This window comes from Tribolium castaneum, chromosome 6 (assembly GCF_031307605.1).
Source record: "Tribolium castaneum strain GA2 chromosome 6, icTriCast1.1, whole genome shotgun sequence".
Classification (NCBI taxonomy): domain Eukaryota; kingdom Metazoa; phylum Arthropoda; class Insecta; order Coleoptera; family Tenebrionidae; genus Tribolium; species Tribolium castaneum.
Window position 1 is genome coordinate 6,854,264 of NC_087399.1, and position 15,959 is coordinate 6,870,222.

The window sequence follows — 15,959 nt, forward strand, 5'->3', positions numbered from 1 at the left end:
TTCTTCTTTTTCTTCACTCAGGGTTTCTTCCACGGTATATGCCAATCCAATTACCTCACCTTTTTGTATTATAATGGGAGCATGATTAGGATTCAATAATTGAACATTTATTTCTTTTCCATTTTTGATGAGAGCGCGAGCCGTTAATATTTTGGGTGTTTGCTTCTCGTGGGGTTCAATGATGATTACGTCTGATTCTAAGGGTTTGTCAAGTAAGCCTACACATAGTACGCGACTTCGAGCCGGCACTAATATTTTGGTCAATAATCGAACTCTGGTCGTATTGTCAAGTGCATGGTCTGAATTTATTTCTTTTCTACTTTTTACGGAATTCAGTTCATCTTTTATCACGTTTGGTACCAGGGTGGTAAAAGATAGACTTTTTCCTGCGGATGTATGTTCATTATCTTCATCCATAATCGTCTTTATACTCAATTCATCTTGTTTTAACTTCCTATCAAATTCTATCCGGATAGCTTCGTCATTACTCTTTACGTCACTTGTACCAACAAGATTATCCTCCGGTCCGTTAAGCTGCTCCTTGCGGTTTACAGTGGTCCGAGGGTCCTTTGGTGCATTAAAATCGAATCGTATTTCTTCATCTGTGTCAGCGAGATTATCCTCCGGATCGTTATGCTGCTCCTTAAGGTTCACAGTGTTCCGAGGGTCTCTTGGGACATCAAAGTCGAATTGCACGTCTTTAATTATGTCAACGAGATTATCCTCAGGATCGTTAAGCTGTTCCTTAAGGTTTACAGTGTTCCGAGGGTCTCCTGAGACATCAAAATCGGTGACCTCTTCATGGTCCACCCAATCCTTATTTACTCCAAGGTTCATCAAATTCTCACTTACATCTCGAAAATTATTCATATTGGCGCCAACGTTAGTCATCACATCCGCGTGCTTCAAGCCGGCAAATTTTTCTTTTCGTTTATCTGCGAAATTATCTAAATCAATCATGCGTATTTGATCTTCAGTTTCTAAAGGTATCCTGTACCCTAGAATTTCGACCATCTTTTCTGACCAGCAAATGTTTACCTTAAATTCATGTAAAAAATCCAACCCTATTAAAATTGAACCCTTGAATCGTATTGCATTTTCTACCACGATGAATTTATGTCTAATCACAACATCATAATCTATGTGTATGTCCAAGTCAATTTGTCCTTTATTTGTTATAATCGCTCCCTGTACGTCCTTAAGTATGAAATTATTTCCGGTAATTGTTTTAAGTTGATCCGAGGTCAAAACAGAATATTTGACGAGCGAGATATCTGACCCAGTGTCGATAAGGGCTTTTGACTCGCGTTCATTAATGATAAGAGAGATGGAGTTGTGTTTGGAAATCTTGATGTTGCAAATACGGGGATAAGAGGTATTACTATCAGGTTTTAATTCCTGGTGCGGGCCGCACCGTGCGATTGGGGCACGGCCCTGTTCCCGTTTAAAGGCGCGTTCCTATTTTCGTTGCGACCTTGCCCTCTTGCCGTATTTTGTTGGCGATTACGCGAAAAACAATCCCGACTGTAATGACCCGGTTTCCCGCAGGTAAAACATACGCGACATTGCGATTTAAGGTGTCCCCTGGCTCCGCAACCGAAGCATGTAATTTGACGATATTGTTGGGATTGATAAGAGCGCCTCTGAACCTGCTGTTGACCGTGACCGGATTCCGTTTTTTCTTCAGCATCTATCCCTCGTTGCATTGTTTTCTTCTTCAGCCGGTCCTCAATTTGCTCCTCGAGTAGGGCTTTTTCGACCGCCTCTTCGAAAGCGTCGGGGTTAGATGACATTACTCGTTGTTGTACTGGCATTGCCAATCCCTCCAAGAATTGCTGTAAACATTCGGCTTGCAGATTGGTCCTGGCCCATCGATCTCTCGCTTGATCTCCGGTGCGTTTAATTGTCGCTGCTCCCAACATCTGCAGACGTTCAGCGAATTCGGTAACAGTTTCGCCAACTCGCTGTTTGCATTTGCGAAATTGATGCAGTGCGTCCACGGCTGAGATTTTTTTCTCGAAGCGGTGAACCAACGCAGCTTTTAATCGGTTCCAAGTGCAATCGATGCCTCGTAGTTCTTCATTCCACTCGACCATGCGTCGAGCTGGTCCTTGCAATTTCAGACGAGCCACCTTGACCATTTGCAATTCTGTCCACCCCTCTAACTCTGCAGTATCTTCCACAAAACTAATAAAGGTCTTTACCGACCCTTCACCTGAATATGTGGGTATCAAATGAGATGCGGCCGCCGCTGACCCTAGTGGTCCTCCAGCCCTACCGTCACCTCTCTGACGATTGAGTTCTGGTCGAGGATTTTCACCTTCACGATGATGGTCGTCATCATTGTGAATCGAAGGTTGAGAACCGGACATTTCGTCTTTGTGAATGAACGCAACTTTACCGGCCTAATATATATATATATATATATTTTTGAAGTTAATTTATATTTTGCAACTCAGAATTTTCTAAATTTCGCAGAAATTTTATTTGTTTTCGCGATCCACGAATTTTAATTTATTGTGTCCGTTTGGATACGGCACCTACAAAGGAACGGATGCATTAGATTGTCTTATCTTAATTACAACGATGGATTCATTACGAGTTCAGCTGTAAAATTCCATATTTTTCAGCCGTTTTTGATTTGAATTAAAGGTAAATATCGTAACACGAACTTTATAAAAAAATTTTAACGTGTGGATCATAGCATTATCGGGAATTTTCACAATTTTTATCCTCCAGGAAATTATTTTAGTGTCTGGTGTAAATGTTTCAATAAAAGATAAGGGACAGTCACGTGACACTACCCTTCCTCCTTCCAACTCTGTGTTCTTAAAAAGTGTTTTCAGTTTTAATTTAGTTCAGTTCCACCACTCGATTTATAAAGAACTAATAATGGGTAAGTACCATCTTATTTTTGACTAATAGTGCAGGTGATAGTTTGTACCTTTTGTTGCTTAATATATTAATATTTTTATTATTATTATTTTATTTTATTTTTAACTGCTTATTGAAAAATTATTTACTGATTTTATCATTAATTAACTATTTTGTCTCTTGTAGTAGTTTGATTTAATTATTTTATAAATCTCTTGAGCCAAAACTTAATTAATTTCCAATAACCATCATGTCTGGATTTAATCGCAATATGTTTTTTTTTTTTTTTATATTAATGTTTCTCCCTATTGTTCTAGCACAACCCGCCGGTTATTACGGGGACTATGATATGAATTTGGTCCATAATTATGCCGGATTGACCGATAACACGGTCGACAATATTCTAAGTAGAATCCCTGCGGGGACCTTTGACTTTGTAACCCGAATACACATCCGCTGGTGGCCGGCATCACTCCCACCAAGCCAGGCCTTCTTGGATTTTTTCGTTGAAGGAGATCTGGCCGTTGGCGTAGATTATGACTTTGATGGCTTGATCATATTATTTGTGAGGAATCGTACTCCACAATAATTGTTTATATTGATATATATATATCTATATATATATTATATTTTTATATTTTTTTTTTTTTTTTTAGTAAATCATTAGAACAATTTACTTGTGTATGATTTAGTAATCCATCCTGCAACTAATTATCTTATCTCAAAAATAGATCTTTTAAATTTAGAGTCTACATGACTAGGTTTTTAATTTATGAGCTGAACCTGACTCAATCTATTATTAATTGCCAAATTATTGAAATGGAACCCCTTTTTTTTTTTTTTTTTTTTTTTTAAACTAACTTAAAAAAAATAAGAATTATTCACTCTATTTTCCCACCCCCAAGTTTTCTTTTATTTTTATAAACAGCCCTTTTTCAAAATAAAGATGCAATTAAGCCACAATTATTTTATAAAAGAACCTTTGATGAAAATTTCGGCGTGATAGTGATAATGATAACACATTAATACTGGGTTTCCAAAGCGCCAAATGAAATAAATACTCATCACTCTCTTATCTAAGATTCGACACAACCTCTGATCTCCTTGCTTACTATTGACGACAAACATGCTATGACCTAGTTTTTCAATTATTTCTTTTTCCACAAGATTTTCATGTAAGAAAAATTTTTTTTTTTTTGAAAAATTCTCCCAAACATAACTGTGAATCCTACTGACTGCGCCAATTCGTCTGTGGCGGGTTTTTAAGTTTTATTTATTTTTCTATTATGAGTTCCAAAAGGCCTGAGCAGTTTTTCCCACTACAGAGCGAATAAATTTATTTGAACGTAGGATTTCCGGCTATGTTGCGGAAACAGTTATGTCCAGGAATAGGAGTGCAGTCAATTAAAAGCATTGTTAATTTTTAGATAAAAGAGTATAATGTTTAAAAGAAAATAACTAAGGTTAAACAATAGTTACAGCTTTGAATGGTTAGAAAACTTTACAGGATACAGGTAAAGAAATCTGAATCGTTAATCATTGTGTTGAATCTGCATGGATTAACATTTATTACAAAGTTATAGTATTTATTTAACAAATAAAATGAAACAATTAATTAAAGTTTTTCTGGAGGAGAGTGGTATCAGTAGTGTCACAAAGGTTAAAATAGGATAAAAGAGCACAACCATAATTTCAATTAATTTTGAAGACGGCCTGACAACACGTAATTTAGATAAGATGTTCGAAAAGCGTGTCATTATTTACACGGTCTATTTACTTACAAAAATTTTAGTTCATCCCGGTTATCCTTCCAATAAATCTTAAAATTATTAGTTGGAATTTGTTCTTCGATCGTAATTGTATGTTAGTATCCGAAATATTAGGTGATTAATCATTTTGTTGAAACAATCGGATTTAAGAAAAATAACACTTACAGCTCATTTTCCAAGAGGAACTGGTAGCACCAATTTCACAAGTCCCAACACCCAGAAGTAAAACTTCACAAACCGTCACGTATAGTAATTTGATTCACTTGGGATAGTGACTATGTATTCGAAAGTAATAAGTCTGAATTATTGGATTCTTGTTTTGTTGGTCAGCTTTTATATCCAAATTTTGTCCAGCTTTTGTTATCAATTTACTAATTTATGACTTTGTTTTCCGGATCTAACAAAATTCCATGAACTAGCCCTAACCTTTTGTGTTAGTTTAGTGAAATTATCCACGATGACGAGCGACTTTCTTTGTTTAATGTAATAATTTTGGAATTTTTCTTAATGTGTTTAAATTTTTATCAGTAATTTATAGTTTTATTTTTTTCTGGTAATTGCTCCCCTTTTTAATCTAATTGACGTAAATATGGATCAATTGCGACATTTGTGTATTGCTTAATTTTGAAATAAACAAGGGTCTTTTGGCCCGTCACACGGTATTATAATCCTATAAGCTTGATGATTTTACGACATGAGTATAATAACTGATTAAAAGAATTATTAATTTCCCGATAGTCAATGATGGCTGTGAGCAGCTATTTTCATTTGTTGCTTAATGGTAGAGCGTCATGCCAGTTGTGCCAACCCTCACAAATCGCAATCACCGCCTCCTCTAATTCGAATTTTCGCGATCTCACGGTAGTATCATCCGTTCCTGTCGCACATTATTGGAATTGTTATTGGAAATAAATTCTAACAGGCGTGTAAAACCGTTACGTCTTTACGACCCGAAACAACTGCAACTCATATTTCAACTTCACACCATTTAGCATCAGCCCGTAATCCTATTAAAATCGTCCAAGTCGTAATGGATTAAGTAGTTTTCGTCGTTGAAAATTCGTATTGTTCGGCCACAATAATAAAAACGACAATCGTCTAAAGAAATAACAAAGAAGAATGCGCCGGACGGACGGACGCTCAGACAAGACCACATGAAGAACAAAAAAGGACAATCGCAACAGCCCATGCACTTCGTTATAATATAATGACGGACCGTGAGTTGGTAACATCAAAGGAGTCTGTGAAATATTTCCCATCAACAGTCCGATCAAGAATGTTCAATTCAAGCAACTTTCAACAACCAATCGTATCTTAAGGCGGGTTTTATTAAAGCACTGCCTACCGATATAGCCTTATGTAATTTATAATTGTTTAAACATATACACCTCATGAACGACCAAACTGTTGGGAAACGAAACAATTCCCAAATTTACGCAACGGTTTTCGCTCGGAAGCCACAGCACCCTATAAATTGAGATGCGTGTGGATTACATATTCACTGTGTAGGTTTTCGGATTTGTTGGACTTATTTGGAACAGGTATTTTTCTTTATCGGTACTGGAGTATGATGTATACATGGATATAGAGGTGTTAAAACACTTGAAACATGATAGCTCCACATGAGGCATTAATTAATGTTATAGGACTGGCATACAGGGAGCGTTTATTTATTTATTTAGTTATTGTGTACAAGCTTCACTTTTTTTTCTGAAATAATTGCGGTAAATTCTTTTTTTGCATTTTCCCACCGTTCCTGTCCAAATATTGATTTTCGCGCGCCTTTCAGCGTCATTTGCACACGATTCGATCGTTTCCTGTAAAATATCATTTATTAGTTCCTGTCAAACGCATTGGCTTTCTCCGTTGCTGCGGTGAAAAGAAGCCCAATTCGGGCCACTTGTGTCTTTATTTTATCGACTTGGGTGGGACCGACTTTCAGCCGCTTGTTATCAATCACAGATAACGGCGATAAGAAACCACCCAGACCTGCCTGTGTCCCCAATTCAATGTTCAATGTTTGGCGATGAATTAGACCGGACACGGTCGGGGGTTTTGTCAATAAAAGCTTATTTACTGACCGGAAAGACAGACGAGGTGATGCTATCGGAGAGTATGAAATCGATACTTTTGTTTAATTGGGCCCAACTTATTTATTTGGGTTTAATTCGTGATAAATTAGTCTGTCATCAAGTTAGGTTGCAAAAATTCATCACAGACTGTACTAAATAATTCACTAAATAAATAATATTGAATGAGGCTGAATAAATTTTTCAAAAATGTTAAAAGTGGTGAATATTATGCTGACTGTAACGAAAAGACCAAGTTGCACCATTTAAAAGTTTAGAACTTTAAAAATTACTTTTTTTTTTCGATTTTTTCTATTAACTTTTTAATGAAATAATCGATTTTGATAAAATTTGGTACAGTTAATTTGCCATCAAACCCATTTGCTTTGGTACTGTTTCTTTTGTTATTTTTTGGTTTGTAAAGTACTCACCAATCAATAATTTAACACATTTTAGGACATATTTTTGTTATACGTTATTAGAGTGGTGTAATTCTTTTTTTATTGAAAAAAAAACATTATTTTATTGTAACTTAAAATTTTCTGTATCGGCCTCCCTTTTAGAGTAAAAAAAAATATTTAAGTCAACGTATCAAAATTTCAAACGTCCACCCATTTATATTACTTATAATTAGTTTTTCAATTAATTTCCTTAAATTTTGACTTTAGTTTCTTTATGTAAGTGTGTGTTAGGTAACAGTAAAATAATTGTATTAGTTGTTAATTAAAAGCTTTTATTTTATTTTTCATTATTTTTATTTTTTTGTTGAATTTAACTTGCTTTGTTGTCTGTCTGTCTGTTTCATATTTTTGGAGCCACATTAACGGTATGTTGGCCATTGGAAAATATATTATTACTTAATCATTTTTATTACGTTTCATCACAAACAAATGTCGCTATTTTTTTTTAATTTATTTATTTTGGACGCTAGAGTATAGAACAGAGGTTAGGATGTCCTTTCAATTCTAACAGCTGTTTTCTATCACATACCACTAAACAAGTTTGCACAAATCAGCAAAATAATGGTGTTACAATAATACGACAAAACTAAATATTAGAGAAAAAGACGTTTAGAATTTAGAATAAGTAAAGATTAAAATGCAATAAATAAAAAAATAAAAAAAATGTTTTTTTAGAAAAAAGCTTTTATTTAAAGATGCACTAAATACGGATCCAGAAATTAATTTTGCAGAATTTTTCCAAAAATTTTTAGAATGGTAAATGTTAAGGTATTATATGAAATTTTTACTGTCGGTATGTTATAATAGTTAAATAAATTTTTACTAAACTTAAACCAAAAAAATGTTACAATGCAAATTTACATAGATATAATTTTTTTAAAATATATTATAAAAATTATAAAACTATTATGAAACTCTATATTTTGTAGATTTTTGGATTTACATTGTTGTTAATCATAATGTTGTTACTATAGATTTTGATAAGTTTTTGAAATAATTAATACTCATTAACACAAACATACTTCTTTTAAATAAAAAATAAATAAACTATGTTCAGTAAATGGTTACCTGCGGTTGTTTAAATAACTTTAAGTACAAACATTTCTGGACTTAATAAGATCTTTCTAAACATAAAATACAACTTTTAGAGGATCTTCTTATGCTTAAGATTATATTTTACTGAGTAATTATAATATATTTTTTTATTTATTAATAGTATTACGTAAAATTTAAAAGTAAACTTTTGATTATTTTTTTATTAAATTATTTAAGCTAGGAAATCTCTGATGGTTTCCTATTATCCCCATCTTTTTGTTACACAGTGTATAGAAAAAAAAAGCTGTTTATTTAATCTTTAATTTTTACTATCACAAACTTATCGTATGAATTGGGAATAATTGAGAATAATAATAAAATAATATAACTTAAAGAAAAGTATATACAGATTAATTCATAAAAAATAACTTGATAAAAATAACATGCAAAACATAATACACTTCCACGCAATATTAATTTACATTTTTTTTTGTAAATTAATTAATTATTATTTTGTGTTGTATTTTATTGTTTATCAATCTATTTAATAAAAAAACACAATTAAATTTCTCGAATGTAAATTTATTCATCTTTTAATTACAAATTAGTACGGAATGTCTTGTTTGTCGATATAATTCGCAAAAACGCGCCTCAGTTCCAAGTTCTGTTTCCTCAACTTGACCACTTCCTCACTCGTAAGTTTTCGGACTGCAAATTGAACCAGAATTACAATTTTTCACCGAAAAACCCTGACATAACCTTTCAACAACTCGTGATAACGTTTAAGCCCAGCTAGAAGACTATCCCACAACTGTTCCCTTTCTTTCGGAAAAAGCGTCGTATATTTAGTCCAATAACTCTCGATATCTTCCTGTGCCACCAATCGAGAGACCGTGCTTCGTTTATGAGCCAGTCTTGCCGACATTGTTGGCATGCTACAAAACTTTAAGTACCAAAAATCACTAACTCAAATTTTTACCCGGCCTTCTTGACGTGATATTTGGCCAGAAACTCTCTCAAAGCTTTCAAAACGTAAACAGAGCTTATCACAAGTGGGTGTTGGTATTGGCATGGCACGTTTGATTTATTATCAGCTTCACCAAACGACCCTTTACTGTCCTGATCCTTGATACTGTAAAAAAACAATATTTTGTGACAAATAATTCGTTTAATTTGCTTACTCTCGCTCGCGCAATTCGGGCCCTTTGCACTCCCCTTTCAAATTATCGTCGTAAAGGGTTACTGATAAAGGGCCCACGTCTATATTGGTCCCCCCTTCACGCTCCGCCCCCACGTATTCGTTCAAAGACATGTCGGTGGCATAAGTATCACTTAATCGGCTTCTACTGTCTTAAAAAACATATTTGAATTTTTTTTTTAAATACCTTAGGTACCCAAGTACAGTCACGATCAAAAAGAATGACACCCCTAAAATGGCAGGGGTAAGGGTGTCATTCTTTTTGAACGTGACTGTACCATCATTGTCAGTGAGTTGGGAGACGTTCAGAGGATCCATTTCATGAACATTCAGCAAACTTTCTTCATCAATATTGATGGGCTTTTCTGAAGTTGTGTTACAAATGGGACAGAACATGTAAGGGAGGAAGAACTCAAGAAGTAGGTCAATATCGGAACGATCATTAATATTAAGGGCCTAAAATATTCTTTTTGCACATAAATAAACAATTAACTGTAACAAACTACCGCAAAAACGTTATCAACTTTAACCAAAGTGCGTTCCTGCTCTAAATAGGGCTCCAAAATGGCAAGTAAGTCATCCTCGATCAAAAACCCCATCTTATCGCCGACCAAATTCAAGACATGTCTCAACGTTTTTTTATAATTTTTATTATAGTCAATGTCATCGCCTTCAGGAATTTCAGGTTCCACGTTCGGGGCGCCTTCTGTTTCCATAATCACGCTTTTGCTTTTCAATTTGCGAACGCTCAAAACATTTAGGGCCGTTTTGTAACTGTCTAGTTCATTTCTCGTGGGGAGTTTATGCTCAGGAGGGCTCCAAATCAAACCTAACTGTTGCTCGTACAAAGTCTTATCAATCTCGAGGATGCGTTTGAAAAGCTGATCGGCCCGTTGCTTATTCATACCCCAGATTTTCTTAAACTTCTCGTCATTAACCTGAGCTATATGATCAGCTTTCCGCTCAATATCGAGGATATTCTGGGTCAGTTTTTTCAACTCGATCGTGAGTTTGTCAATCTGTTGATGGGTTTGAGTGTGGTAATCGTTGTTTTTCTTCCGCAAGTTGTTGATAACGTCCTGAAGCTTGTTAATTCGGCGCTTTTGTTGCGACCGAATAATCAGATTCTCGTCTTCGCGTTTTTTCAAAATCTGGTAATTGTAGTCGAGCTTTTCGCTGTTCATAACCGCATCGGTTTTGATTCTTTCCAGCTCACGCTGGAGCTCGTCGCAGTCGTTTTCTAGTTGAATTGTGGTCGCACGATACAGTTCTTGAAAGTCGCGGTTCAAATGGTCCATTTCTTTGACAAAATTCCAGTAATCTTCCGATTTGAGCTCGGAGTTTGCTTTTTCCTCCTGGTCTCGCTTCTTGTACAGTTCCTCCCATTTCTTGTTATTGGCCTCAATGAGGATTTGGCGTTCGGCAAGGATCACCTCTTCGATCATTTGTAACTCCTGGCGATACGCCTTCCTCATCACGATAATCTAAAATTTGGAAAAACTAAATTAAACGTTTGGTTGGGTATGCAACCAACAATACAACTATAGCAAATATAATTTGCAAAAATAATTATAATAACTCGTCTGTTTTATTTAAATTGTTTAGCAATTGCTATAACTTAACCCCCTTATTAACTGGAAAGTAAATACACAAAAAAATCACAGTAGATAAATGAATGAATGAACGAAATTAAGTTTACGAAAATTGCAATCTACTAAAACTAAAAAAACCTGAAAAAAATTATGAGAAGGAAAAGAAATTCTGGGAAAAAACCTTTAGAGCAAAATGTGCATGAAGTCATCTAGGATAAAAACGTTTAAGTCATAGGGACCTGATTCTCAATCCTGCGTGCAATCGAATTGACATCCTCGATCTGCTTTCTCTGATCAATCGCAAAATTGATTTCCGCCTTTCGAATCTTCTCCTTCAGCTCAGCAATGAGATTATCCTTCTGTCTGATAAGCTCATCGCACTTCTCCTTCTGACTCTGGATATCCTCACTGATATGCAAGGGGTCATTATACTTCAAAATCCCGCCCCACTTGTTTGCAATCTCCTCGAACATCCCCGCTGCCGCCTCGGCCTCATCTTCGAGCTCCTTCAACAGCTTTTCCTTCCCTATGCCTTCGCGTTCACGCCTGTCGGCCTCCCGAGCCTCCGTTGCCACCCGAACATTGGTAACATACTCATCTCCTTCGAGAACCAGCTTCTCCAAAAGCTCGATGCTCTTCTCAATCTGGATCTCGATGGGCGTCTTGGTGACCTCCGGCTCGAGCGTAACGTTGAGCTTTGCCGCCTCTTGAGCCTCCTTTGCCCTGATTTTGGCAAAATGAAAAAAAGTCAGAAAAAAGGGGCTTACTTGCGCAAAGCCTCCACCCGGCGCTGGATGCGGAGCCGGCGGGCGGCAATACGTTCGGTGGGGTTTTTGGAAAAAACCTGCGGTTCGTAATTCTCCTCATCGGTCACTTCTTCCTCTTCCATTTCTTGATATTGATCAAATAAAATAGCAAGTTGAATTTAGCGCCACGTTGTTATAGCAACGGGAGAGAATTGTGCTTCAGAAAACTGTTTTACCGACGGTCTTTTCAACTTTCTAGATTCGCAATGGCGGTATGTTTTCCTGTTTTTTCGTTCAATTTTCTATTTCTTTAATCATCGTTTTGCACAATCAGTGAAATTGATTGAAATTGAGTGATTTGCGTGTCAAATGATTGTTTTTTTGTGATTTTGGGCGTATTTTTTGTTTTTGGTGATTAGGGACATGTGTTCCAAAAATCATTTTTTGGCAGTTTTTTCGCCTAAAAACACGTAAAGAGTCGTTTAAAACCAATCATTTGCTGTTTTTTTAGTAGATTTGGGCGAAAATTCACCTTGTGGTTGTTATTTATGACAGGGCAAGTCTAACCTATAAAAAAAATGTTGTGTTTTTTCCAGCCGGTAGCGAAGGGAGCGAAGAAGGAAAAGCGGGAGGTGAAGGACAAGTCCAAAAATGTGATGAGGGACCTTCACATCCGCAAACTGTGCCTAAATATTTGCGTCGGAGAGTCTGGTGATAGGTTAACCCGCGCCGCTAAAGTGAGTGTCTTTGCATCGCCCCCCAGATTGTAATTTTCGACTTGCAGGTGTTAGAACAATTGACGGGGCAACAGCCCGTGTTTTCCAAAGCCCGCTACACCGTCCGGTCTTTCGGCATCAGACGTAACGAAAAGATCGCCGTTCACTGCACAGTCCGTGGGGCCAAGGCCGAGGAGATCCTCGAACGGGGCCTGAAAGTGCGCGAGTACGAATTGAGACGCGACAACTTTTCCGGTATTTTTTTGGCACAAATCGCGCGAAAATCGCTCTAATGAGAGAATTAGCTTCAGGTAACTTTGGCTTCGGTATCCAGGAACACATCGATTTGGGGATCAAGTATGACCCCAGTATTGGTATCTACGGTTTAGATTTTTACGTCGTTTTGGGACGGCCTGGCTTCAATGTCGCCCACAGGAGGAGGAAACAAGGGAAGGTTGGATTCCCGCACCGTTTGACGAAAGAAGACGCCATGAAGTGGTTCCAGCAGAAATATGACGGTATAATTCTGGCGAGTAAGAAGTGATTGCGTTTCGTATGGTTATGTTTTAATTTTAACATATTTGTATGAGGACGCAAATAAGTTTATTTAAGAAAATTCAATTTGAGTTTTTGTGACCTAGTCTTATCCTTCACCAAAAATCCTAAAGCCATGGTTTCATCAGATTACAAAACTTGACTGTGTAGAAAGTTTCCTGTTTTTCTTTGCATCATAAAATGTTTAGATCAAAAATATTATCGTTTTAAAAAGGCAAGTATAGCAATTTTTTTAATAAAATTGAGATTTTTTCGTTTATTTTGGGCAAATTTCCTAGGTTTGTTTTCATAAGTTGTCAAATGAAGTTGTCAATTAACGGGTTTTTTTTTTGTGAAATGGACAAAATAGCACCGTTTGTTTTTTACTAATTGGCAAATTGTCTGAAATTTTGCGAAATAATATGAGATTCTGATTGAAAAAAGCTGGGAAAAGATGACAGTGTCTCTTTCGCCCCGATTTGGTGATTTTTTGGTTTGTTGCAACCGAATCATAAAAATGCTTAAATATCTCGTTTGAAAATGGCAAAGTTATAACCATTGTGTTACCAATTTTTTGTCGTATATTTTTTTACTCAAAACGAGTAATAATGTTTCTTTTAGTATGTTTTTGCAAAATAAGTGAGACTGGTTCAAAAATGAACTAGAATAGAATTATTAACCAGTTTTGGCGAAATTACACGAAAAAAGTTTAAGTTAAAAATGGTGTAACTTTCTAGAGAGCTATCATAACACTGAAAAATTTTGAAATTTTTTTCTTTATGTTTAACAATATTTTGCGAAATAATAAATTATTTTTCTCGCTGACATGCTACAAACAAAAAATATTGCTTTTGCTCCAAATTAATGAATTTTTCAACTGTTTTTTTCAAATCTACGGAAACAATTCCTCGAACTGTTCTTTTACCATTTTGTTGATTGTTGAGTTTATTTTTTTATAAAATTTCGAGAGTGTGACTGAAAAATGTATTAAATACTTGATAATGAAAAAACATTGTCATTTTCGTGGAGGGAGAAACTTCTCCACGGTTATTTAACTTAAGATTTTGTCTAATAAATGTGCTAAAGGCTTTAAAAACTAGTCCTATCCTTTACCAAAAATCCTAAAGCTACAATTTCGTAGGCAGACTTTTTTATCAGATTATGAAACTTGATTGTGTAGAAGTTTTATTGTTTATTTTTTGCCTGGCGTTATAATTTTAGCTCAAAAACATTCTTTACATTATAAAAAGGCAAGTGTAGCAATTTTTTTTTTTATAAAATTTAAGATTTTTCAGATTATTTTAGGCAAAATGTAGGTTTGTTTTGGTAAGTTGTTGCCACATGAATCAGGGTGGAATGAATATCATTTTCAACGTAATTGACTGATTTTTTACAGTTTTTTTACCAGTTTGCAGATTTTCCGGCTTATTGTTGATGACATTTTGCGAAATAATGTCAGATTCTGACTGAAAAAAGTAGGGAGAAGGCGACAGTAATGTCTTTTTTTCTTTAATTTTGTGATTTTTTTGGATTGTAGCAGTGGAATCAAAAGAAATGCTTAAATATTTGAAAAGGGCAAAAGTACCACCATTTTTTGTAGATTTTTTTTCCACTCAAAACGAGTAAAATCAAGGAAAAAAGCCAAAATTACATTAACTTCAATTAATTTGTGATGTAATAATAATGCTTTCATTGACAAGTTTTAGCAAAATATTTTAGAGTGTTCAAAATGAACTAAAATCGACCTAAATAGGCTAAAACAACAATGAATCCAAATCTAATCTAATATTTTATACACCAGTTTTGGCGAAATTTTTTGGAAAAACGCAGTTTTTAGCTTAAAAATATGTTTCAACTTTCTAGACAGGTATAAAAACATTCATTTTGGCTAAATTTTTTAACGATACTTTGAGAAATAATTACTTACATCATCTAATTACTTTTCTAGCTGACATACATGCTAGAAACAAGAAAAAAAAATGTTTGTCTCAATTTACAGATTTTTCCGCTTTTTATTTTTTAATCTACGGAAGCACTCTTGTTCCTCGTACTGTACCTTTACAATTTTTTGATTATTCTATTTATTTTTTATAAAAATTTTTAATTCTGTCTAAAAATGTACAAAATACCTACTTGATAATGCAAAAATAATATCATTTTTGTGGATGGAGAATCTTCTCTATCATTTTTTGACTTTATTTGGAAAGTTTTTGAGAAAATTTTGGGTTTACCTAATAAGTGTGCTTAAAGGCTTAAAGAAAAAACAAAAAAAATACATCAAATTTTCAGTTTATTCTATTATAAGGGAAACATTTAAATTGAACGTTTTTGGTTTATAGAAATGTATGATGTGTTGCCGATGGTTGCGCCAAATCAGCAATTCATAGAGAAAAATGGATTATAGAAGCAATAAATTAACTGGAAACATTGTACCTGCAGATACAGCTTACAGCATTTCCCCATTATAATATTATGTAGAAGGTCACCAGTTAATTAATGCTTAATACCATTACTGCTCTGTTTACGGTGTAAAAATGCAATTATTTCAACACAAGGCGTTCTACATAGACAAGATTTTTGCGCATATTAATTACAGTGATTTGATTACATTATCAATATTGTTCAAAGTGAATTTCCAATTTATTTTAAAACTGTACTCTGACACGCGTTTTGCAGACATCGTCATGATTTACTGTACTTTGAAAACATGTAAGAGTCCCGTTTAAATTAAGGCAAATTAGCTCCTTAATCACGAAAAAATATTCCCGGTTGGACTAATGGTAGGTAATTGAAATTTTGTTTAATTAAAATCATTAGCAGAAAGTACGACAGTTACTGGTAATGAGGACAGTGGGTCGAAAAAAGACATTTATTTATCAACGAAACTTGCTGTACGATTTAGTGACAAAAGAAAACAAGTGAAAGTAAACTCTTCAATAGCGTTTAAAACGTTAGAGGTTTTAAT

General features: G+C 34.9%; 3 protein-coding genes across 3 annotated transcripts; 1 reads left to right on the plus strand and 2 right to left on the minus strand.

Moving 5' to 3' along the window:
- Positions 1 to 1,391: 1,391 nt before the first annotated feature.
- Positions 1,392 to 2,372, minus strand: LOC107399022 (uncharacterized). Its single transcript, XM_015984667.2, has one exon. It carries the CDS (start codon positions 2,370 to 2,372, stop codon positions 1,392 to 1,394), a length of 981 nt encoding a protein of 326 aa, XP_015840153.2.
- A 6,397-nt stretch (positions 2,373 to 8,769) lies between these two features.
- On the minus strand, positions 8,770 to 11,971 carry LOC660497 (uncharacterized protein). Its single transcript, XM_008198529.3, has 8 exons — positions 11,766 to 11,971; positions 11,238 to 11,721; positions 9,913 to 10,890; positions 9,685 to 9,862; positions 9,390 to 9,558; positions 9,188 to 9,340; positions 8,968 to 9,143; positions 8,770 to 8,916 (listed from the first exon to the last, which is right to left on the minus strand). The coding sequence occupies exons 1-8, from the start codon at positions 11,885 to 11,887 to the stop codon at positions 8,813 to 8,815; spliced, it is 2,364 nt and encodes a 787-aa protein (XP_008196751.1). The 5' UTR covers positions 11,888 to 11,971; the 3' UTR covers positions 8,770 to 8,812.
- RpL11 (Ribosomal protein L11) lies at positions 11,864 to 13,081 on the plus strand. Its single transcript, XM_966666.5, has 4 exons — positions 11,864 to 12,016; positions 12,341 to 12,481; positions 12,529 to 12,715; positions 12,766 to 13,081. Exons 1-4 carry the CDS (start codon positions 12,011 to 12,013, stop codon positions 13,002 to 13,004), a joined length of 573 nt encoding a protein of 190 aa, XP_971759.1. The 5' UTR covers positions 11,864 to 12,010; the 3' UTR covers positions 13,005 to 13,081.
- The last annotated feature ends 2,878 nt before the right edge of the window (positions 13,082 to 15,959 follow it).